The sequence below is a fragment of the Tripterygium wilfordii genome, chromosome 17, assembly GCF_013401445.1.
Source record: "Tripterygium wilfordii isolate XIE 37 chromosome 17, ASM1340144v1, whole genome shotgun sequence".
Classification (NCBI taxonomy): domain Eukaryota; kingdom Viridiplantae; phylum Streptophyta; class Magnoliopsida; order Celastrales; family Celastraceae; genus Tripterygium; species Tripterygium wilfordii.
The window spans coordinates 12,244,992-12,269,107 of record NC_052248.1 but is presented as its reverse complement, the minus strand read 5'-3'; the positions used below and the strand labels follow the sequence as shown (position 1 = coordinate 12,269,107).

Sequence of the window (24,116 nt, the reverse complement as noted above, 5' to 3'; positions counted from 1 at the left end):
CTCTCCATCGTACTAAATAAGTCCAACCAAAGCCAATCACAACCACAGCCACAATAGACATAGTACAATAATGTTACAGATAATTGAACACTAACAGACATTTTGTAAAAAAGCTCGCTAGGGTCAGTAGTTTTTCCAGCCACAAAATGGTGCTTCACATTATCTCTCCATCTTCCTATATAAGCCCAACCAAAGGCACTGAGTTCATCATTCAAGCCATAGATTACTCCTCCTTTGTTCTACTACAATGGCCTCTTTCAAGTCCTCCTCCTTGGCTTTCTTTCTAGTTTCTCTAATGTTCTCAAGCATGGATCTTGGGTTAGCAGCTGGTCGTCATCTATTGCAGCTACCAACATTGCCAGTTGTTGGTACATTGCCAAATCTACCAGTACCCATACCATTGCCAAGCTTACCAACACTACCACAAGTCACATTGCCTCCCGTACTTCCTACCATCCCAACTATCCCAAAACTCACAGTCCCAACCATTGAAGCAACTGTCTCAACCATTCCAACAACTATCCCCACAGCCACATTGCCTCCACTTCCTACCATCCCTACTATCCCAACTGTCACAGTGCCAGCCGTTCCAACAACTATCCCCACAATCCCAACCATTCCAGTAAAACCCAGTCCCTGATTTTCATTAAGTTTGTGCCAACCATGGGAGTCAGTGAAGGGGGCTTGGGTGAAGCTCATTAGTTAATTAAATTAATCTATGTGTGTGGAGTTGTTTGGAGTATGTTGAATTTCTTGTTTCTGTTTAGGTTCCCTGTATTGGACTATTAATTGTTGTTGTTGTGTTTGTATGAATATGATTGATTGTGAATTGTGATTTTGAAATAGCTGACCTGTTCAGTTGGGTGAATTCCTTATATTTTCTGAAAATGACCACTTTAGATTATCAAAATTGCAACGTTCATTTTGTACATTTGTGATCAAACTACATATAACATATTCTCTTTTGGTGATTTGGGGGCCAAAAGTCAGATTTACTCTTTCAAAAATATATCTACTTTTTTTCTTCCCCTTCTGTGAGAAGCCAAGTTAAGATTATAATCTCATATCGGATTAATATGACCCAACTGAGTGACTTATAAGTTATAAGCAAGGATCTACTCCCTCTCACATAATCAAGGGCTTAAATATTATAGTCAACGACCCAAAAGAACAAAATCGTGCAAGCTCTGTCTCAAAGCAAACAATATTGGGTCGTGATTTAATTAATATTATTAATTTTTTAACAAAGCGGAATTCAAACCTTGCAATATCTCATACAAAATGATAAAGGATAAACTTTTAACTAGGATTAGGCCTCGGCATCTAGCCGGAGCAGCCGGAAAATTAGGGCTCAAGCCCGAATTGATCATTCGAGCTTTAGGTCGGGCTTGGGACAAAAATGGTAGCCCAAGCCCAGCCTAGGCCCAAATAATTTGGGCTTATGGGCGGGCTTTGGGCCTACTTGACTTGGCACCATATTTGAGTGGGTGGCAAAAATTTAATTTCGAGTTGATTTCGGGTCAGACAACATCACGTGTTTACGAAATATTTACATATCCGGACCCTAACCCGGATTGGATTTCGAACGTACTTAATTGACCAAACCTGGATTGGTTCAAGTCCGGACAAGTAAATCGGATAATAATCTAATATGGGTTAGGGTCCGAACAAGTAAACCGTTGTTACTTGTTCGGACCCGGTTTTAAAGCTGATAAAATTTGTGTTTGGACTCATATTACAGACATATAACTTATGTTCAAACTTCAATTATTTTGGGTAGGACAAATTCGGTCATCCGGACCGGATAAAGTTCTGCCACTCCTAGTAACAAGTGATAAGTCACCTGCATCCAGGCTTTTTGGAGTGGTGGTACCTTGGATATCATGAATGCTTCATTTTCTGAGCACTACGTGCGATACATCAAAACTGTTCAAAACAAATGGTTCGAAGATTGATGACAGCACTGTATGTTCTCTTCGCCACTAATCTGCATCTCCTATGCAAGTTTTCACTCTTGCTTGTACATTTTACATTTCCTTGAATTTTGGCTATCTGAATGTCATAATGATCAATATATACATATATATATATATATATATATATATATATATATATATATTAGGTTTTCTCTTCTAAAGCTCTAAAATAATGGTGTATCTTGCGGCTTTTAATATCAACTGTTGGATCAATCCAATGGCTGAAACAAAAAACCTTAAGATACACCTTACCTCACCTTACCTATTTCATGCCCACCTCATCTGTTTCACTTCAACCACTCAGGCATGACGAAGCCACACCACTCCGGCGCCTCTTACCATCAAGCCAGATTGCACAGTCCTCGAGACTATCTCACTCGATTTACAGCCAGATTGCGGAGTCTTCGCACTAAAGCATATGGGATTAAGATTAAGATTCGCTTTATCATTGATGCGTATGGGAAGGGAGGGAAGACAATGAAAGTTAGAATAGTTTTCCCTCTCTCATATTTTGATGGATAAAAAAGTGAAAGCTTTGTTATTTCTATTGTTTGCATACCACTCATAAAAGAAAAAAAGAAAAAAAATTGTTTAATTTATTAATTTATTCTTATTTTTATGTTAAAGTATTATGTATAAAGGAAAAATAGGTTTTTGACTTATAAATAACTTAATTCAGTAATCTCTTCCCTTGAAATGATCTCATTTTGGGAGGAATTATTTTGACAAAAATGTGATGAAATCTTCTCCAAATTCTCTTCAAAATCATCCTTTTAATTTTTTTTAAACTATCCAAACAAAATAATTGAGAGGAAACTTATTTCCCTTCTTTTTGTTCCCCTCTAAATTTCTCAATCCAAACACACCCTAACGCTATGTTTGGTTGGTTAGTTTCGGCCAGAACGGAACGCCTAATTCTAGTTCCCAAAGGAATTCTTATGTTTGGTACGAAACAAAACAAGTGAATGGAGCATCGAATTCCATCCTTCTCCGGAATTGTGGTGATACCACATCCAATAAATAAGTGTCACACATTGTTGAATGTTTTGAGGATGAATGTTGTTGAGATCTTTAATCATTTTCTTGCACTAGTATTAGTGTATTACAAGGGTTACCAAACCAACTAAGAGCCTATCTTGGAGAACCCAATATTAAATGAGCTTTATATTTATTAAGTAATATGAAGTGTTGTAGGACTCACAGATTGCAAAAGACCCTACATCAACAAAGTTGACTATTCAACGATTGTAGGTTCAGATATTTACAACAGTAATGCTTACGAAACCGCTATCATGTGCCACCCATTTGACACAGTGATGGGCACCAATGTGCTAAATGGGCTACTTATGATTTTGTGCCATTCGATTGGTTGAACCGATTATACTGAATACTAATCGCTGACTGATACAATTCTGTTAACGATATTTGAAACAATGCCCTTCACTTTTATTTCCTTCTTTTATTCTCTTCTTCCGTGCTTCAGTTTTCTTCTCTATTCACGTTTTTTTTAAAAAAAAACAAATTATTTCCCTCACATGCTCTTTTTGTCTCTTCCATTTCTTCCAAGTCCGGCGGTCAGCACCCCTTTCTAGCCTTCTTTTCTTTCTTTTCTTCTTTCACGTGCCTTTCTGTTTTCCTGTTCTTTCAGCAGCCTCCGCTTGAGTTTTCTAATTCTTTTCTTTCTTTCAATTGCAGCTGCCTCTTCTTGACTCGATTTCTTTCCTATTCACCAATTTATCATTATTAATGCTCATGACAATGAACGACAATAAAATTATTGTAATATTCATCAAACATGTAATAATAATTATGAATTAGCATAACCAAAATCATAGAGTATTCATGGCTGGGTTACATTAGAATCCTAGCGAGCTAGAGGATTAGTTCATCATACTACAAGAACACAATAAAACTAAATAATAAGAATCCATGAAACTAAACTCGAACACAAGGAAAGTTTTAGAGAGGACGTGGCTTCTCCAACTCTAAAGAGGAGCTGCAGAAAAGTATTCAGTATGTCCTAAAGGTGGCTGGCCATATTTTTAAGACTATTTACGACATTACACATGTTGAATTGAGAGCATAAGTTACTCAGATTAGTTGTTTAGGCATTTAAGCTTACCGAGAATTGAGACTTGAGAGTCTCGAGACGAACTTATGAAGCAACAAGGACACTATTACACAGTTGTGCCAACGAAGGAGAGTAAGAGACGAAGTAGTTCGCCAATTAGGTAAATAGAGACTACGCTTACACAAGAAGATAGTGGAGACTTAGACAACGACTTAGCCAACTTGGGCCTTAGACGATAGACTTAGTACTTAATCACGTACTCAGGATATTTAAATATGAGTCTGTATATAAAATGTGTTGTTTTTTTTATTTAGCTGGCTTATTATATATTTACGTGTAGACATATATATAACTGTATATAAATATATTATTTACTTATATATAAATGTATGAGTATACATAACTTTTTACCAAAAATTTGGGAGGACTACAGATTGTAGTCCCCCTCTATCCGCCCTTGTCTATATATATATAATGTAGTGTCTATTTCTTTCCTTCACATGCAGCTAGCGTCTCATTAAATGAACTCCACAAAATCTAATTCTTTGTACTTTGATGGGCTTCTCTTTTAGCTCTTGGCTCTTTTCCCAATTAATTCATATCTTAGGTAGGCCTCTTGCAAATCTTGAACATATGTGCATCAAACATGAAATATGGCCTCTTCCACCATTTTTTTTTAGATTAATATCATTTTTGCATATCGAAAGATAGTTATTGTTTCAATTTATACACCGTTTATTTAAAATATTTCAATTTGATCATCCAATGATAAAATTGTTTCAAGGACAAATTTTTTCACTTTGGAAGAGTCAAACTGCATATGTCGCAATCAACGTGTCACATGTGCAGTATGACTGCCCCAAAGTGGGAAAATCTGTCCGAGAGACCAAGTTGAAACAATTTTATTATTGGAGGATCAAATTGAAACATTTTAAACAAAGGTATGCAAATTGAAACACCGACTATCTTCGGTGTACAAAAGTGGTATTAACCCTTTTTTTTTTATTAAAAACCTGAAAAACTAAACCAAGAGAATTTTCATGTTTGATGCACATATGATCAAGATTTGCAAGAGGCCCACCTAAGATATGAATTAATTGTGATAAAAAGGAACAAAATCGAGTGGAATCGAGGTACAAATATATGTAAAAATATGATAACATCGAGCTTTCATACCATGTATATGTTTCCTTGTCCATCCATTGTACTCTGTCAAGAATCAAACGATCTTTTATTCAATATTATAATGAGACCATCATGCCATGACCAATCAAGAACTATCACATACTCTCTTGATAGTTTGCAGTACATGCATGTGTAGGCTGTAGCCAATTCCAACCACAATGATTTGACAATACTTAAGGTTAAGACACAGTCGATATTGATGTGCCCTAACGAAAAACGACATAGGTGATGATATGATTGATAAGGTTAATCAACTTATTATATGTCATATACCCAATTCCCCAAACCGGGGGGGGGGGGGGTGGGTTGTTGCTCACATCATCACTTGCACAACAAAGAAGTAATTGTAAATTATTCAGTGGTCATGGCCACCGCATCGTGTGTTGATGTGGTGCACTAGAGCCGACGGGACGCTGTCAATTCATATGTCTTGATGCATCTTTCAAATTTTATTGGCAAATTATCTAGCTCAATTATAAATTACCCATGCATTTTCATCAACTGCTCGTGAATTGATACAATCCTACTGATTTCGATACACCACGTGATCAACATATATGACATATTGTGTCGGGATCATTGAATAATTTCTCATTCAAAAGTCGTCTTAGTGATTGACATGTCACTCTCTAGTTTAATCACTAGTTTTTGTGGGTCCCCTATGCTTACATCAATCAAGTGACAAGATGAATTGTTGAGATGGTTGCGATCCCATTTACTAGCCCCTAAAAAAAAATTCTCATTACACAACTCCATACGTAGATTAGTTCCCTATATAAGCCCAACCTAAGGCCCTTATATTTGTCATTCCAACCAAAGAAGAGAAATCTAGGAAAGAATGGCCTATTTCAAGTTGGTTTTCTTTGTTTTTTTGATGTCTTCAAGCATTGATGTTGGCTTAGCAGCTCGTCTTCTTTTGCAGTTTCCATATTTTCCCACATTTCCACCATCAATGCCAGCAACCCCAAATATGCCCGGCACTACTCCCCCACAATTCGCATTCCCCCCATTGCCAAACTTTCCCACATTTCCACCATCAATGCCTACACCCCCAAATCTGCTGGCCGGTACTACCCCCCCACAATTCACACTCCCAAATTTCCCCACATTTCCACCATCAATGTCTGCAACCCCAAATCTGCCGGGTACTACCCCCCCACAGTTCACATTTCCACCATCAATGCCTGCAACCCCGAATCTGCCGGGTACTACCCCCCCACAGTTCACATTTCCCCCATCGCCAAGCATGCCATTTCCAACTATCCCCAAATCCCCAACTAACGCTCCATTCCCGTTCCCATTCCCAGTCTCCGCACCACCTCCCGGCAAGAACTAGTCCTTTATTCTTGCGCCTTGTGATCAGTTTGTACTTGGGTTACCTCCCTTTCGATGCGGGGAAGTTGTAGTTTGTACTTGTGGTGACCTCCATTTCGATGTGAGGAAGTTGTATTGAGTCAATAAATTGGCGCTATCTGTTCTTCTATGTAGTTTTCATTGGCGCCATCTGTTCTTCTATGTATTTTTCATTGTGTTTGTTGTTGTTGTTGTTAGTTTACATTTTTATGTCTCATGTGTTACATATTTACATGCCTTTAAATAGGTGCGTATCATAAATAATAAGAGTACTAACCTTCAAAGAGTTCGAAAGTTCAAAGACAAGCACCTTAAAAAAAAAGCCTCCAACCCTTATTAAACATGTATGATTCTTACTATCGAAGCTACATCATAGTTGCACATCAAGCTTTTAAGTCTAAACAACCCAAATTAGTTTATTGTCCAAATTTAAATCAATCTGGATTTGATCAATTAAGTACGTCTAAAATCCAATTCGAGTGCACATGTAAGTATTTCATAGACCCGAGATCAATTTTTTACACTCCTAATAGGAACAGGGATAACCGACGAAGTATAATTAGGACAACACACACTCAGCTACATAGAGGGGCTCTCTATCTTTCTCCATGATGTTGGATATATCCAAATTTGTCCGACACAGATTAAATCAAGTATGGACATATTCGGAATCCGAGTCCAAACACAAAATTTTTTGTCCGATTTAAACTGAGTCCAAGGCCAAATACAAAAATATTGTCCCAAATTTGTTATTGTCCAAATTTAAACCAATTTTGCATTGGTCAATTAAGTACGTCCGACATCCAATTCCGGTTAGAGTTTGGACATGTAAATATTTGGTAGGCTCGAAATCGATTTTTTTTGTCACTCCTTATAGGAACGGGGACAGCCGAAGGAAAAAAGCAAACCTATGTCCCGTTCCCTTTCCCTTTGGGAATCCACAGGAACGAGGAATGCCTAGCCGCAGTAGGAGCCAACTTCCTACAAGTTCCGGCCAGGATAATTGAGAAAGATCAGACCAATTTGAACCGCTCACATCACAGTAGTAGTAGTAGCGTAAAGGCCGTAAGTCGGGGGGCGGCCAAAACATAAGGCTATTACTTTCACATCTCTCTCTATCTATCTAAGGGGGTGAGGAGAGAGACATGAGAGGCCTAGTTAACCAATCCATTTTCAAATATAGTTGGGATACTTTACCCAAGAAATGGGTCAAAAAATAGAATTAGGACTACAAACTCTCACCTACATGGAGGGACTCTCTTCGTGATGTTACCTAACCTGCAATCAAATTTTTTTATCGGGATAGGGGTTGAAATGATTCCAACAATTTCACCACATCTCCACCATCCAATGTATTGATTTGACAACACTACATCTAATGTATTGAGGTGAAATTGCTAAAATTATTCCAACAAATCCTTTTCCATGACTAAGAGGCTAAACTATCTCTGTAAATCGTAAATCTGGTCCAATTTTTTTTAATGAAGCCTGGATGAGGTGGGCTGGCCTCATACAATTTGCATTTAAGATGGGACCCGGGCCTTTTTCTTTGGGTTCAAAAAAGTGTTGGTCCAATGACGTCGCAGCTCATCTAGACACATTGGGCCCAGGGGGCAACGGCCTGTTATCCTTCCACTGCCAAGAGAGGGAAGTTATCGTTGCTCTGTGAAACCAGCCTCACGCTGTCTCTCCCACTCTAAGGCCCATGAAACCACAAGTCTTCACTTGAGCCTCATGGGCCAACTCCTCGCTTGGAATGGGCAAGCCAGTTAAGAGCCAACCATAGACCCGACTACATGGGCTGAGACCATGTTCCAACACTTTCATGTCCCCACTCGGGTCACAAGCCCGCGTTACCAAGCTCGACGTTCGGTTTCTAATTCTTGAGCCATTATAAACTGTCTAAAGTTACCATTCTTTAGCGATGTGGGATTTGTTTTCAGCCTTCCACTCTTCCGTTGCAACCCTTTTGACTAGTTTTTCTTTCTATATATTTTTTAGTGTTCCAGCACAACAACATTGGTAATTTTTCAATAGGAACAAAGAAGAGGAGGTGAACTAACAAGATCAATTGAGTTTCCACTTTTTTTTTTCTCCAAACCAGATGGGCTAGGATCACCAACCTAAACCTAACTAATTAGTCTAAGTTTACACAATCTGTATCTATAAAAACCTAAGTGAGCCTTGGTTTCCACCAATCAAGTCAATTAACATCATTCATTCTAGTCTTCAAGTAATTTTTTTTTCAGTACTAATGGCTTCTTGCAAGTTCTTCTTGTTGGCTTTCTTGGTTGCTTTTGCATTTTCGAGCATCGATGGCGGCCTAGCAGCTCGAAATCTTCTGCAGATACCAAATCTGCCACAACCCAAGTTGTCTCCTATCCCAACTATTCTAACACTACCACAGCCAACAATACCAACTCTGCCTCTGCCTCTGCCTCCACTGCCTAGCATTCCCACCATTCCTACTATCCCAAAGCTTGCATTTCCTCCAATCCCGGGCATCCCTTCTTTTCCATCTATTCCATTCCTATCTCCCCCACCTGCCACCACCAGCCCTTGATGTGTCTCTTGTTTTAGGCACTGGAGCCTCAGTTCAATTACGTATATAGTGTTCAGACCTTCTTTACAGATATATTATTGGATAATATAGCATACGATTGTGATTGTGATTGTGATTGTGTTTGATATTCTTATTGTTGTATTTTGAGTTCTCATTATATGTGAATTTAATTTTTACTACTTCTCGTTAAATGAAGCATCGTTGTTGAACTTGGTTTCCGGGCTACATGATTCATACTCAGCCAACTCGGGCACCCCTGAGTGGTTGACTAGTATCTACTTTGACAGATTAACAAACTCAAATGGTGAAACTGAAGAATGTTAATTTACATCTTATATGCCTGAAAATCACTCACCAAATCCAGGGGACGAGTGAAGTTGAAGGTGAATCGGACAAATGAAGTTGAAGGTGGAAATGAGAGTATACAATTTTAATTCAATGATTTGAAAACCCGTATATGTTTCACATCACACCAGCATGTAGACGCTAGGGAATTGTAGAGTCCCAAATCCTTGGGGGTTGCGCATGTTCTAAAACATTATATTTTCTTCACACACTTTCAAATATCCATGGCTGTGAAATTTCATTTGGAACTGTAAATTATAAACCACCATTATTGTAATCATCATTATCATCATGACTCATGAGTGATGACTTGCATCCCTGATTCTTCATCAATTGAAAAGATTCATCAGAAAACAGATGAAACAATAAAGTGGATTGATTGAAGGAGAAAACAGATAAATCAACAAAAGAAACCCACAACTCCATGAATCAAAGAAAACTAGAGGAGACAATTTTCTCTCTCCCCTTTCTTATTCTGAATGTAGTAGACTTACATATGATATTTGATTAAAAGCATTGCACAGCTGATTACCACCATTGATGTACAGCAACTCCTTCATCCCTTAGCCTTCCATACAAGGCCAAACACTCCCAATAAGCCCTCTGGCTCTTCTTTCTCTTCTCATCCTGCCATTGGTTCTTGCACTCCAGAAACAGTTCATCGACCACAGAAACTATACTGCTCTTGATCATTTCCTCTATATATTTTTTAGTGTTCCAGCACAACAACATTGGTAATTTTTCAATAGGAACAAAGAAGAGGAGGTGAACTAACAAGATCAATTGAGTTTCCACTTTTTTTTTTCTCCAAACCAGATGGGCTAGGATCACCAACCTAAACCTAACTAATTAGTCTAAGTTTACACAATCTGTATCTATAAAAACCTAAGTGAGCCTTGGTTTCCACCAATCAAGTCAATTAACATCATTCATTCTAGTCTTCAAGTAATTTTTTTTTCAGTACTAATGGCTTCTTGCAAGTTCTTCTTGTTGGCTTTCTTGGTTGCTTTTGCATTTTCGAGCATCGATGGCGGCCTAGCAGCTCGAAATCTTCTGCAGATACCAAATCTGCCACAACCCAAGTTGTCTCCTATCCCAACTATTCTAACACTACCACAGCCAACAATACCAACTCTGCCTCTGCCTCTGCCTCCACTGCCTAGCATTCCCACCATTCCTACTATCCCAAAGCTTGCATTTCCTCCAATCCCGGGCATCCCTTCTTTTCCATCTATTCCATTCCTATCTCCCCCACCTGCCACCACCAGCCCTTGATGTGTCTCTTGTTTTAGGCACTGGAGCCTCAGTTCAATTACGTATATAGTGTTCAGACCTTCTTTACAGATATATTATTGGATAATATAGCATACGATTGTGATTGTGATTGTGATTGTGTTTGATATTCTTATTGTTGTATTTTGAGTTCTCATTATATGTGAATTTAATTTTTACTACTTCTCGTTAAATGAAGCATCGTTGTTGAACTTGGTTTCCGGGCTACATGATTCATACTCAGCCAACTCGGGCACCCCTGAGTGGTTGACTAGTATCTACTTTGACAGATTAACAAACTCAAATGGTGAAACTGAAGAATGTTAATTTACATCTTATATGCCTGAAAATCACTCACCAAATCCAGGGGACGAGTGAAGTTGAAGGTGAATCGGACAAATGAAGTTGAAGGTGGAAATGAGAGTATACAATTTTAATTCAATGATTTGAAAACCCGTATATGTTTCACATCACACCAGCATGTAGACGCTAGGGAATTGTAGAGTCCCAAATCCTTGGGGGTTGCGCATGTTCTAAAACATTATATTTTCTTCACACACTTTCAAATATCCATGGCTGTGAAATTTCATTTGGAACTGTAAATTATAAACCACCATTATTGTAATCATCATTATCATCATGACTCATGAGTGATGACTTGCATCCCTGATTCTTCATCAATTGAAAAGATTCATCAGAAAACAGATGAAACAATAAAGTGGATTGATTGAAGGAGAAAACAGATAAATCAACAAAAGAAACCCACAACTCCATGAATCAAAGAAAACTAGAGGAGACAATTTTCTCTCTCCCCTTTCTTATTCTGAATGTAGTAGACTTACATATGATATTTGATTAAAAGCATTGCACAGCTGATTACCACCATTGATGTACAGCAACTCCTTCATCCCTTAGCCTTCCATACAAGGCCAAACACTCCCAATAAGCCCTCTGGCTCTTCTTTCTCTTCTCATCCTGCCATTGGTTCTTGCACTCCAGAAACAGTTCATCGACCACAGAAACTATACTGCTCTTGATCATTTCCTCTACCACGTCTGCTTCAGCTTTCATCACAACAAAGTCCTCTTCGTTCACATTCTTCTGCAACCAATGTGAAACATCAATACCGGGACGTGCCACCTCGATGTTGTACATCTCAAATTCTTGATTTCTTGTTGGGTAATTCTTGCTGAACCATTTTTTAACACTATCCTTCTCTTTTGGTAACCCAACATTAATGAAAATTCGACGAGAATAACCTTCTAGGGAATCATCTAACAAGTCAGGGAGATACTTGAACATTTTCAAGAATCCAGTAGTTTTTTCTAAAGCCTTTCTTGGTGGCTCAAGCAGAACATCTTCCAAACCATTCAAAGCTGCTTTCTTGGCCTCCAATGGCAATTGGCAAAGCAGCCGTTTCGCAGAGGAACTCATTACTTCATTAACTGTTCTTGTTTTCCTCATTGCAGTGATACAGCAACCGTGTCGCCGGAGATACACAATCTTATAATTTGATTGCTTTTCAAAATCATTAGAAAGCTCATTACTCAATTGCATAGACACAATGCCTCCAACCTTTAAAACTCGATCAACAAATTGAGTATCCACAAGACCAGACGTAAAAACAAAATCAAATTTTACATCCGGTAATGAGCTTTTCAAGCCAAAATCAGAATCAAACACCAAATCAATCGCATTGTCGATTGAAAATCGTGAAACCTCAACACCGGAACTTAAGATCAGGGCTTTATCGCCATTCTTGATAAGGCCCTCATTAGCCAAACCTTGCAAGACCATATTAAGAAAGTTGACATCAATTGGATCAGAACCAAAAGCATCAGCATAAGAACTTGTAGGATCCCTTGATTGGAACATAATAAAAGGCAATGCAAATATAATTATAACCAAAAGCACCGATCTTGAGGCAATGTGCATAACCCTCAAATCAGGAAGCTTAATCACCAAAAGAGTATTAGACTCAAAGCCATTCCTGCTGCCACCATGAAAATGTCCAGGCATTTTCTGGTTCTTGACCCCAAACCCACGATCGAATTCCATGGATTTCCACGATTGGTCCTCAATTTCAATCCAAACAAATAAGTTCAAATCCACAACCAATTGAGCAGAACAATTAAGGCCAAATAAAAAAAACCCAGATCCAAATTGTAGATTACCAAATTAACGGTAAGCAATCAAAAGGAGAAGAAAGCAAGGGGGCTGAAGAGAAAGTTTTAGCGAGTACAGAACCTGGAAGAGGTGTGGTTACCACCCACAAGGGCCACACGGGTGCTTTGGATCCTACACCAGAGGAGCAACAACTGCCTAATTCTCTCAATTTCCATTATGTGTTCGCTCATGCACACACACTCTCTCTCTATCTCTCCTCTTTAACTCATACCGGAATCAATGGCGTTTGGACTCGCAATCCAAAACCCAACCACCACCGACCCCGATAAAGAAGAACAGAAATGGAACACGGGGAGAGAGAGAGAGAGAGAGGGTGACGGAAACGGGAGAGAAGGGGTTTGTGTAAGGTATGCGTATCGTGTTGTTTTGGGGGTGTACATTCTATCATCCCAAGGGAAGGCCACAGCCCACAATCACAAATCTAGTTTTTAGGGTGGTTTCCTCTTTCCTATTAAGAGCAATGTTATTTTTAGTGTCTCATTTTAACCCCCAATTTATGTGTACGTGAAATATATATTGATTTAAAGTGTTTATCCACTTGATTATGAATCAAGATGTAGAGTTTTCTAAACATCCAATAAGATTAACACTTCAAATAGATGAGAATTAAAATTGTAGTAATAAATTGAGGGACCAACATTTTTATTCTCTTAATTAGGATTTCCACTTCTCAATTTTTGGAGGAGTATGTTATAATTTGTGATTGGGAAAATAAATTAAAATAGTATATGTAATTTGTTTTAAAGATATGTTTGGATTGAGAGATTCGAGGCAAGGGGAGAGAAGGAAGAGAATAAAAGATATAATACTTTTATCTCTTTTATGTTTGGATAGATAAAAAAAAATATTTATTATTTATCATGTTTGGATAATCATCACAAAGTAAAAGAAATAAAAGAAAAGAAAACAATTTAATTTATTAATTTATCTTTATTTTTATGTTAAAATATTATTGTCCACAATGTTGAGAGTTCGTCAAAGAGAGAGTGTATTTACAAATAACAAGAACCCTAATTTTTAAGATAGTGACTTCAAATTTGGGTCTTCTTGTGAGTTTTATTTTTATTTTTAATTAAAATTCATGCATAGTGCATACACCATGTCATTAAATTAAATTAAGTATAAGAAGCTATTTGGATTAATTTCTTTGCCATTAAGATAAGTAGATTATATAGTTACAACTTACAACAACATTGGAGTTAAGAATCAAAATTTGGAGAGAGGGGTGTACGCAAGCAGAATAAACTCATGGGGTCTGTTTGCAAATATTACCGAAAATTGATGGAGTTTCTAGAATTTTCAAGAGGTGGCGAAACGAGCAAGGACGAGAAATCGCGAAATGGGGAATTTAAATGGCGTGGCAATTAGCGTATCAAAATCCCTAATTAAAGTGGATCGGCAGAGAAGGACATCACCGAACAACGACAGTCATGGGTATCCAGAAGGAGCTTCTTCGTCCTGGAACCGGTCCTAAACCGGCTGTCGGTCAGACAGTCACCGTGCACTGTACTGGTTATGGTGAGCACTTTCATATCTTGTTCTCTCTGCCTGTTATCAATTTATTTTTCGACTGATATGATTGTTTTGAAGCCCGATTCAGTTTGTCAAACTTTACATTTTTTTACCCTGGAATGTAGATATTCATCTTCATTGTCTGATTAATGTGTCCTTAGATGACAATACTGGTCCCCTTTTGATGTCAAGTTTGCGAAAGCAGTAGGAAAATGGATGAATTGTGGAGGTATAGGACTGGAGAATTTACGTTTTTGGTGTGGGGTAGGGCATGGTGTGCAGTAATTTATGTCGAATGAGAAAGCCAAATTATGACAGATATGAATCTTTATCTGCAAGCCGATTATATGAGTTAGTGCAATTCCCCTATGATTAAGAAGCGATTACAGTATTTCAAGCAGTAGTATTAAATTTGTTGCTAGTTAAACTGATTCTATGAAATTGTTTTTCTTTCTATGTTACATCTGTGATCTGTCAACATCAACTAAGAATCATTTAAGGCTTTCTGTTGATCATTTACCTTTTACCATCATCATCATCATCATCATCATCATCATCATCATCATCTCTACATCTAGAGAAGAGTTGCATATGGATGTTTTTGTTTTATGTGCCTCTGTTTGCTGCAGGGAAAAATGGTGATCTCTCGCAGAAGTTTTGGAGGTGAGGGTATTGACATTATGTTTTAACTTGTTTAGCGGTGTGGATTCTATCTTGTTCATCCTTCTTAAATTTGATCTTCTTTCCTCATTCTTGTTTGTTTAATTCAGCACAAAGGATCCTGGGCAGCAGCCTTTTTCATTCGAGATAGGCAAGGGCCGTGTTATAAAAGGTAACATGATGGCATTTGTGGTTCTACCTTTTTGCACCATTGTAGTAATTTTTGTTTAGAAAAACACATAAATAAATAAAAAGAAACATTTACATGTTTAATAAAATGTCATTCCATGTTATTGTAGTATGATGTGGCGTATTGCGTATATGTTATTGGCTAATGGTAGTAATACTTTGCCCCCGACCTCTAATATACTAATATTTACGTTTACCTTTTGCTCTGGCTTGATATGGGTAATTACCAGTTAAATGCATAAGGATTGGGTTCTGGGAGTGCCAGCTAAATTTTTCGGAGCAGGAGCAGGTCATATATTATCCTTAACAGATGGTTAAGTTAATACTTTTCTAGCCTGCGAGCGTTGATGGTTTTTGCATCTGTTGATTTCTGTATGTGTGATGCTGCTGCTGCTTAATTGTCCTGTACTTTTAGTCTCTCTTTTTTTGTTGCACGGTAAAAAACTTTATTGAAGCACCATAAAAGTGAAAATAGGTAATTGCAGACTGGGATACAAACATAAAGATACACCTACCTACTCACACAGATATGCGTAGACACATCTTCACGCATACTATGTTCAAGCACAGGGAATACCAATATGGATAACTAACATGAGTCATGAGCTGTTCAACCTTTTCTGTAGGATGGGATGAAGGTGTACTTGGCATGCAAGTGGGTGAAGTTGCTCGTCTACGGGTATATTTCTATTGCCCTCGTATTGTTTCCAATGTTGCTTTAACCTTTTTAAGTGTATCATCTTTTTGCAATCCGTGGAATGGTAAAGGCTGATTTTGTGGTTCAAAGTGTAGTCTAAAGTTTGGTTGCTATTCACATCACTGTAAGATATGTTAAACATGGTTTCTGGATACTGATGTATTTGCTTCATGGCATGTTGCTGTGCAATCACGAAATGTTTAGATCATGAAAATAAAGTGATCCTTTTTGATGAATTTGCAGTGCTCTCCAGACTATGCTTATGGTCCCGGTGGATTTCCAGCATGGGGAATACAACCCAATTCAGAGCTTGTTTTTGAGATTGAGGTCCTAAATGCGAAATAACTGCCTGGTAGGAGGCTGCAACTGCCTGAAAGAACATATGGGTGCTGGAAATAACTTGTGTAGCCGTCGACATGATATCTTTGTTAGTATTGCCGACGTCTGCTGTGACTTTTAACAAACAAACGTATCTGAGTATGCCATGTTAATGCAAGTATCTGACGTCTGCTGTGACTTTTAACAAACATATATATATATATTTATGTTTCATGCATTCTTGATATCAGACGTGTTTCCAAACTATATTTTAGGCCCACGTCAAAAGCCTAATGGGCCTCTGGACTACATCTTAGGCCCGAATGTATTAATATAATGATAAATATCTGTCAATCATCCAACATTTTTCCATCACAGTCTGCAGAATTTTGCAGTTAGTCCTGGTTTCATCATGGAAAAACAAACTAGACATGCAATATATTAGAAGAAAACTCTCTAATGACATAAATTCACATTTGAGTGGCAAATTTTTCTTAATCTAAGTATCTTCCAAGGTGGTTTCTGGAAAGAAAAAGAAATAGACACAGCAAACATCTTACGATATCGAATTCCTCCATCTTCTTGGTGTCTTTGTAGTTTGCTCTGCTGCAGTAGGAAGCTGAGGTCCTATGTCATGGTTATCCAATGCTGTCATTTTAGTAAGTTTGCTCAATTTCTTCCACCCAGTTGTCCATGCTGATGTATGTTTCTGCTTTGTCATCTTATCAAACTGTCTCTGCAAATTATCCATCTCATTTTGGAGCTCAAGGTACTTAGTCTTCGTAGTCTCAAGTTCAAATTTGAGTGTGTTGATGTCCTTCTTTGCAGCTGCCCACCCTTCCTGGAATGATTGTGGTGTCCCTTCAAGTAGCGTTTTCCGGTTCGATGCCAGAGGCTGATACTGGGAGTCGCCAGTGTCTTTGAGAGCGGCGTTTGATAATGCATTGCTTATCTTTACCTGCTCGGAAAATAGTACTTGAACCACTACTCTTAATGGAAGCCTTTCATTTTGTGCAGCATGCATACAGGCATCAATAGAGAGTTTCTGGCAGTCCATCACTCGACAAAGGCGCTTCCTTTCGTGCTCAGAGAGCATCGGATGTGCCTGTTCATACGTTGTGTAGGTAAGACTCGTATTAACCATAAGATGCATATATGAATTTAACATATAATTGTACTATGCAGATATGCAGGGGTTCTCTTCTCAGGTGCATCTGGAAATAAAGGAAATACCTTAAGATATGAATCAATTGCTCGATAAAGTCCATCGTCGCAAGTCCTTGCAGATTCAGGCAAAGCTTCTGCCAGCACCTGGAACTTTGTCAAGGATAGGTTTCTATCTCTGGCTACCTCTGTAAGGTAGCTGTCAACAAGCCTTGCAACTCTCATTTTGGCATTTGGACAACCGCTCATCTGAATCCCTTCATACATATGTTTATCAGAAAACGATTGTCTGCTCGGACTTGAGCTCTCCATCTGTTCTTGAACCAGAAAATGCTCTAGAAGTCTCTGAACAAGATCCACATCATACATATTCTCAGTTTTATTGTAAGAAGGAATGAGAAGGTCTGCCAATGTAGCCTGTTCAAATTGCATCCCCACTCTTTTCTCCAATTCTGTAACCAAGGCAGGTGCCACTTTCAACATGTTTGCCATTCTCAAAAACCGAAGCAGGAAGCTGCAGGAGACACTGTCCTTCTGTGGCGGAATGATGCTGATAAGGCTTTCGATGATCATTCGCTGATCCTTGGCCTGAACAGATGAGATATCTTCTTTTGTTCCGGCAACAATCATATGGAGTCCGGCTTTCCAAACACTATTACTACTGATATTACTGTTGCTCCTGAAGCTTCCTTCCTCAAAAGGTACTGGAGTACTATCTTTGATCAAACCCGGAAGCCATTTCGTAGCATAATGCATTATTGAAGCACCAATCAATTCAAATCTCATACCCTTTACTCTGATTGCAGTGATGACCCTAACAAAGTGATCAATCCTAAGCATAGAAACATCTTCAAACCACCAATCAGGAGGTACTGGTTGACTTCTACTCGGGCTCGAATCCTTCATATCATTCCATTTGGGACTAGAAGTTCTTGAACTTCTTCCAGTGTATCCCCATCTTATTCCTTTTGGATTAGCACAAGCTTTCCAAGCAATGGACTCACTACTTCTACGGACAATTTGAAGGTTTTCTGCCCACGGGGAGAGCTTCTCGCAGCTTTTCAGCACCTGTATCGAGTCTCTCCACGACGACAAAACAACATAACTGAGAAATGCTTCAGTTTTAAATATCAGATTCCCTTCTTCAAGGTCCTCAGTCATTTCTAGGTACTCTGCAGCACATCTAAGGCCAGATATATTGGTTGGTGTTAGATCAACCGCGATTCCGTAGCAGAACTTAGCTGCTAACTCAAATGCCTCCGACCCTCCAGGTAGATCATCTAAGACTAATTTGTTCAGGTTGGATTCTTGTGATTCATACATCAGTCTATTCATCTTCCCGCTCCGCGAAAGCAGGGGATACTTCAACAAATAGATACATCATATAAGAATCAAGGAACAAATTACACAGTTCATGACCTATATGTTTCTTATTGAATCATAAATGGAGAAAATTAAGGTACCTTGTGCAAGTGAAAATTAAAATCTCCAATCTGTACTAGGAAATCACTTGGAATGTCAGTTGTTACATGCCTGTATTAGGAGCAAAAATGGTCTAAACACTTAGTCTGATATTAACTGCAAGTTCATTTAAAAGTATGAATTGGTAGTTAAGACATACCAGTCATGGCTTCTCAGCTCAAACCCATCAGTCTTGACACCAGCTTTGGTGGAGCTAAGTACTCCATTGCCGTAATCTCGGCCTCCGAAGGATTCAGCATCGGAATCCCACATGATTGCAACCAGAAATCCCAGAAAAGTTGGGGGACAATTTTTCTCAGGAAAAAAGTAGCAGAGAAAATGAATGAATGATTGATTGATTGAGCAGAAGCAGAACAAAGAAAGCAGGACAACCGGTGAGTGAGGAAGAGTTTAATGGCCAAGGAAAGGAAGAATCTCACATGGGGTGCTTGGATCTATCTCCAAATTGTCGGTTTTCTTGTGGATTTTCTTAACAGCCTGTGAAGTGATAGGGATATACATCTTGGATTTAGCACTGTTATTGGATATATATATATATGTATATATATAACTTTACTTGTATTTATATTTTTGCTTTCATTTTATGTTTTCCTTGCATGCTTTTGGAATCTTGAATAATAATAAAAGCATTCCTCTGTTGATTGTTGTTGGAAGAGAATTTAAAGTGATTTAGACAAGTATCTACTTGAGTCAGTGTTACAATTAGGCATGGACCATATGGTTTTTAATGGCTTTGTCTCCTTCACAAATCCATTATTTGTTATAGGATGATCAAAATTAAGACTGCCAACCATGGTGTTCCCCTAATAGTAAGATGCATGTTAGTCATGCTCTCTCATCAGAATTTAATCTACGGAGTCATGAGTTCACACATAGATTTTTCTATGGGCTTGCTTGTCATGTGTAGTTGTGTGGTATTATTCTTGCCCAATAGGTTTAGCCAGTGTGCACTCAGAGGGTGGTTGATGGTCCCACCGAACACAAAAAGAAATTCTAAAACTATATATATTCCATATATAACTTTATATATTTTACTAAAAAATGTAATATTTTAGTTTTTAATTCATGAATTAACTTTCTTGAACTTAATTAAAGGGAAAAAAAAGAGTTTATTAACTGAATTTAGTATCACACACAAGATACTACACAATCAAACCATGACATGTATGATGATCAAACCAAACAATAATAAAGAATTTTTAACTGACGAGAGGTGGTTCGGTTGACAATCAATTGGATTAGACAAATGTGTGTTCAATGTTCGATTTCAATGAGAAACAAATTTTTTAATGGTATTTTAAAAAATAATAATAATAAAGAACTTTTAATCAAGAGAACAAAATCGACTACCATAATCTCTTTCTATGCTCATAATTAAAAAGACAAAAAAATAGTAATTATCCATGTTAATTAATAGCACAAGAAAAATGTAGATAAATAGTAATTATGATGGTTGACTTTATGACTTGAATGAGGGGGGGGGGGGTGGGGGGACAGTGGAACAGAACAAAACACTATGTAGGAGGAGAGTCTCGGAGATAAGGGAAGTTGGACCCTTGATGATGAGTTTCTAGCATGGCAAATTCGCAATTGGCAAGTAGTAGCTTGTAATTAATGAGGAGAATTATTATTATTATTTTAAAAAATATACACTTATCTTTGTATTTACGTGTTTTGTTGCCCATCTCACAATTATTAGACATGCATTTATTGACATATATATATATATATATATATATATATATATATATATATATATATATTCTCACGTATGTGTGTGTGTCTATATATATATATATATATATAGACACACACACATACGTGTTTCTCATTGGTCCTCTATCTTTGTTTTTGAAGTGGAGTTATAAATTATAATGTCATAATAGTGTTGTGGTGGATATTTTCCGCCCACTAAGAAACTGTCCGCTCTAGTCACCTGTGCACCGGTTAATCCATTCTCTCATGGGGTAAGTCGGCCAACAAGCACATAAACCTCACGGATTTATTTCAGGAAAAATTTCTCATCTCCCCCCACTCGAACCCATGACCTCTTAGTGATAGGCGTAATCCTTGAACCACATGTCTTTGCCCGAGATAAAATCCTAGATCAGCCCCTGTATATAGACTCGGTGATAAATTAAACACTCAACCTCTAGAAAGGAAAACTGCCTCCTAACGAGTCAAAGTTGTTTCTTTTCTTTGTCTTTATAACGAATAAATATTGTAACTTTCTTGGGAGGCCTATATTAGGTAACCTAAAACTAAGAGATCAAGGCATCTTTTTATAATCTTGTCCTACCAACTCTAACAAGCAATCCCCAATCTCAACAAAATACAGATAAAAAGAAGGTAAACCAACAACACAGAAACCAAAAGAAGTTCAATCCTTCACATTTTCTCAACCAATATATAACTCTCTCACACATGCATTATTTTCCTATATAAACCCAAGTAGAGCTCTTCATTTTATCCATCCAATACCAACTTGAAGAGCTCAACTTATAGACTACTACTTGGCTAATCAATTCATTATAGCAATGGCTTCAGGTGGCAACTGCTTCATGTTGGCTTTCTTCGTTGCTTTAACTTTTTCCAGCATCGATGTCGGCCTCGCTGCTCGTCGTCTCTTACAGATACCATATTTGCCAAATCTTCCACAACCCACAATCCCAAATTTGCCTACAACACTGCCTCCACTACCCAGCATCCCAAATCTTCCACAACCAACATTGCCAACTTTGCCACAACCCACACTGCCAGCATCATTGCCTCCACTGCCTAGCATCCCCACTCTCCCCATGGCCACATTGCCTCCATTGCCAAGCATTCCCTCTATCCCCACAATCCCAACCACTATTCCATCCATTCCATTCCTATCTCCACCCCCCAGCAACAACTAGAGTGCAGACTCCATGCTACTGCTCTGTTTGTTGAATTGGACTTTTATTAATTGGTACAATTTCTGTGTGTGTGCAGTATTTATGGATTTTCAGTTTCTATTCTTGTGTCTTCAGGAACCATGTATTGGGGTTTTTTTTTTAATTTTATTTTTCAGTTATTTGTTTTATATAAATTTGATTTACATGTGAGAATAAAATACGGTTTTATGTATTCTTATGTAATTTGCAGGAAGTCTCTTATGTATGTTTTTGTATGGGCTAAAATATTATATATATCCTTGGACTTTCACATTTTTCTCGATTATATCCTTAAACTATTTTTTTTCTTCATTCTATCCTCAAACTATTATTTTTCATATCATTTATATCCCGAGTCAGCTTTCCGGGGTTGACTCCGGCGAAAACGCTGACGTGGCATCCACGTGTTTTTTTTTTAAAAAAAATTCAATTAACACGTGTATAATTGAGGCTAAAATATTATATATATCCTTGGACTTTCACATTTTTCTCAATTATGTCCTTAAACTATTTTTTTTTCTTGATTCTATCCTCAAACTTACTAAGATCTTATAAAACTCATCTTATAAAACCCAAATTTACTAAGATTTCTATTCCAAAATGGTTGGCTGCAAGATTGATATCATCAGTTCGACGAAATCGATCAAAGAAGTTTCAAGAAATCCAAAAGTTGGGCTTATTAGTAAATTTGGGTTTTATAAGATGGGTTTTATAAGATCTTAGTAAGTTTGAGGATAGAATCAAGAAAAAAAAATAGTTTAAGGACATAATTGAGAAAAATGTGAAAGTCCAAGGATATATATAATATTTTAGCCTCAATTATACACGTGTTAATTGAATTTTTTTTTTAAAAAAAAACACGTGGATTCCACGTCAGCGTTTTCGCCGGAGTCAACCCCGGAAAGCTGACTCGGGATATAAATGATATGAAAAATAATAGTTTGAGGATAGAATGAAGAAAAAAAATAGTTTAAGGATATAATCGAGAAAAATGTGAAAGTCCAAGGATATATATAATATTTTAGCCATTCTTTGTATGATAAAAGCTTAGTACTATATTATTTATGTATGGTTACTTATATATATAGTTCAACTCTTTCAAGATATTGCAAAGAATTAGTTAATGAGGAATATTTTTTGATTTAATATCATTTTACTACACACTTTAACAAACAATTGAATTAATTAAGGACATCTATATAATATGACAAATTGACAATTGTAAATTAATTGTAAAATAATAAACTTATATATGTATTCAAATAAATCAAACTACAATCAACACTTGTTTAATAAATTGTGCCCTCTTGTTTAATAAAATCTGCACAGGGCACAAGAACTAGCTACTTTATTTTCCACAATTACGCATAAATTGATCCAACTCTTCGATGAATGCATCATCTGCTAATGAATCATCCAATAATGCACTTATATTTTCCATATCTTCATCACCTTCTTGTGGGAGCATATTATTAATTGGTGGTGCAGTAGCATCAACTAATGCTTTATTAGCATTATTCTTTCCCCTTTTAATCACCTTCACTTGGCACAGCACAAGAGTGTTGCTCCCGATAATGTTCTTGTATTGGCCATCAAGGCGATACTCGTGCATACTCCATGTACTTCCTTTGACCTCGTTCACATTCTTTGTCTTTGGCTGGTATGAAAAGCTACGAACAGACCCAATATGCAATTTGTTTTCCGTTGTAATCTTTGCATCTTTCTCAGACTTCCAAACACCGCACAGAGTTTCCCTATGCTTGCGTCTTCCGTCCAATGTCTTCGACTTCAAATTGGTGAAGTAATAACGAGTATTTCGTGGAAAACCTCTATTATATTCTTCACACTCCTTCATCCACACGTTTTCATCGCCATAAACATCACAATCTTTGATAGGAGAGTATAGGCTTGATGTTTCCTTCCTCACTTTTGGAAGAAGATGGCAAGTGATCAACTCTTGCGGTGTTGGTTCAAAACGATACCCAACAGGAAGGTCTTCACTAAAGTTACTGTCATCACCCATGATTGATTGAATAATAAAAGCAAGAAAAGAAAAGAAAGAAATAAAGAAAAATAAAGGGAAGGGAAAATATAATTATCTGAGAGTACGTACTAGGGAATCAAATCAAGCCGACAAGCCATGCATGATTCATCGACTAGTGTGAGCATGCAAGAAACGAGAAGAAAAGGAAAGAAACTAATAAAGAAACAAAGAGAATTAAGC

The 24,116-nt window shown here is 37.5% G+C and overlaps 6 protein-coding genes across 7 annotated transcripts; 4 read left to right on the top strand and 2 right to left on the bottom strand.

Moving 5' to 3' along the window:
- The first annotated feature begins 195 nt into the window (after positions 1–195).
- LOC119983096 (integumentary mucin A.1-like) lies at positions 196–877 on the top strand. Its single transcript, XM_038826759.1, has one exon. The coding sequence runs from the start codon at positions 248–250 to the stop codon at positions 638–640; it is 393 nt and encodes a 130-aa protein (XP_038682687.1). The 5' UTR covers positions 196–247; the 3' UTR covers positions 641–877.
- Positions 878–8,802: 7,925 nt separating this feature from the next.
- LOC119981693 (RNA-binding protein 12-like) lies at positions 8,803–9,351 on the top strand. The gene has a single exon (XM_038824782.1). It carries the CDS (start codon positions 8,840–8,842, stop codon positions 9,146–9,148), a length of 309 nt encoding a protein of 102 aa, XP_038680710.1. The 5' UTR covers positions 8,803–8,839; the 3' UTR covers positions 9,149–9,351.
- Positions 9,352–9,851: 500 nt separating this feature from the next.
- Positions 9,852–13,356, bottom strand: LOC119981712. The gene is made up of 2 exons (XM_038824805.1): positions 11,780–13,356; positions 9,852–10,159 (listed from the first exon to the last, which is right to left on the bottom strand). The coding sequence occupies exons 1-2, from the start codon at positions 12,821–12,823 to the stop codon at positions 10,022–10,024; spliced, it is 1,182 nt and encodes a 393-aa protein (XP_038680733.1). The 5' UTR covers positions 12,824–13,356; the 3' UTR covers positions 9,852–10,021.
- Positions 10,423–10,971, top strand: LOC119981713 (RNA-binding protein 12-like). Its single transcript, XM_038824806.1, has one exon. It carries the CDS (start codon positions 10,460–10,462, stop codon positions 10,766–10,768), a length of 309 nt encoding a protein of 102 aa, XP_038680734.1. The 5' UTR covers positions 10,423–10,459; the 3' UTR covers positions 10,769–10,971.
- A 958-nt stretch (positions 13,357–14,314) lies between the features above and the next one.
- Positions 14,315–16,566, top strand: LOC119982943 (peptidyl-prolyl cis-trans isomerase FKBP12-like). 2 transcript variants are annotated; one of them, XM_038826552.1, is made up of 6 exons: positions 14,315–14,470; positions 15,094–15,127; positions 15,235–15,296; positions 15,544–15,602; positions 15,940–15,992; positions 16,254–16,566. In XM_038826552.1, the coding sequence occupies exons 1-6, from the start codon at positions 14,383–14,385 to the stop codon at positions 16,342–16,344; spliced, it is 387 nt and encodes a 128-aa protein (XP_038682480.1). In that variant the 5' UTR covers positions 14,315–14,382; the 3' UTR covers positions 16,345–16,566. The 2 variants fall into 2 exon arrangements, with proteins under 2 accessions (XP_038682480.1, XP_038682481.1); XM_038826553.1 differs by lacking the exon at positions 15,544–15,602 and having other exon boundaries at positions 14,316–14,470.
- LOC119982942 (root phototropism protein 3-like) lies at positions 16,398–19,595 on the bottom strand. Its single transcript, XM_038826550.1, has 4 exons — positions 19,114–19,595; positions 18,956–19,025; positions 17,562–18,854; positions 16,398–17,433 (listed from the first exon to the last, which is right to left on the bottom strand). The coding sequence occupies exons 1-4, from the start codon at positions 19,224–19,226 to the stop codon at positions 16,885–16,887; spliced, it is 2,025 nt and encodes a 674-aa protein (XP_038682478.1). The 5' UTR covers positions 19,227–19,595; the 3' UTR covers positions 16,398–16,884.
- Positions 19,596–24,116: the final 4,521 nt, after the last annotated feature.

What these genes read in the sequence shown, in the direction of transcription:
- LOC119981713 (XM_038824806.1), top strand. Translation starts at nt 10,460, where the DNA reads ATGGCTTCTTGCAAGTTCTTCTTGTTGGCTTTCTTGGTTGCTTTTGCA.
- LOC119982943 (XM_038826552.1), top strand. Translation starts at nt 14,383, where the DNA reads ATGGGTATCCAGAAGGAGCTTCTTCGTCCTGGAACCGGTCCTAAACCG. An exon ending in CGTGCACTGTACTGGTTATG is followed by an intron (nt 14,471 to 15,093) that starts GTGAGCACTTTC and finishes TGTTTGCTGCAG; the next exon opens with GGAAAAATGGTGATCTCTCG. An exon ending in GTGAAGTTGCTCGTCTACGG is followed by an intron (nt 15,993 to 16,253) that starts GTATATTTCTAT and finishes ATGAATTTGCAG; the next exon opens with TGCTCTCCAGACTATGCTTA.
- LOC119983096 (XM_038826759.1), top strand. Translation starts at nt 248, where the DNA reads ATGGCCTCTTTCAAGTCCTCCTCCTTGGCTTTCTTTCTAGTTTCTCTA.
- LOC119981693 (XM_038824782.1), top strand. Translation starts at nt 8,840, where the DNA reads ATGGCTTCTTGCAAGTTCTTCTTGTTGGCTTTCTTGGTTGCTTTTGCA.
- LOC119982942 (XM_038826550.1), bottom strand. Translation starts at nt 19,226, where the DNA reads ATGTGGGATTCCGATGCTGAATCCTTCGGAGGCCGAGATTACGGCAAT. An exon ending in TTAATTTTCACTTGCACAAG is followed by an intron (nt 18,855 to 18,955) that starts GTACCTTAATTT and finishes TATTTGTTGAAG; the next exon opens with TATCCCCTGCTTTCGCGGAG. An exon ending in CAATTGATTCATATCTTAAG is followed by an intron (nt 17,434 to 17,561) that starts GTATTTCCTTTA and finishes ACGTATGAACAG; the next exon opens with GCACATCCGATGCTCTCTGA.
- LOC119981712 (XM_038824805.1), bottom strand. Translation starts at nt 12,823, where the DNA reads ATGGAATTCGATCGTGGGTTTGGGGTCAAGAACCAGAAAATGCCTGGA. An exon ending in AGAGCAGTATAGTTTCTGTG is followed by an intron (nt 10,160 to 11,779) that starts GTCGATGAACTG and finishes ATAGTTTCTGTG; the next exon opens with GTCGATGAACTGTTTCTGGA.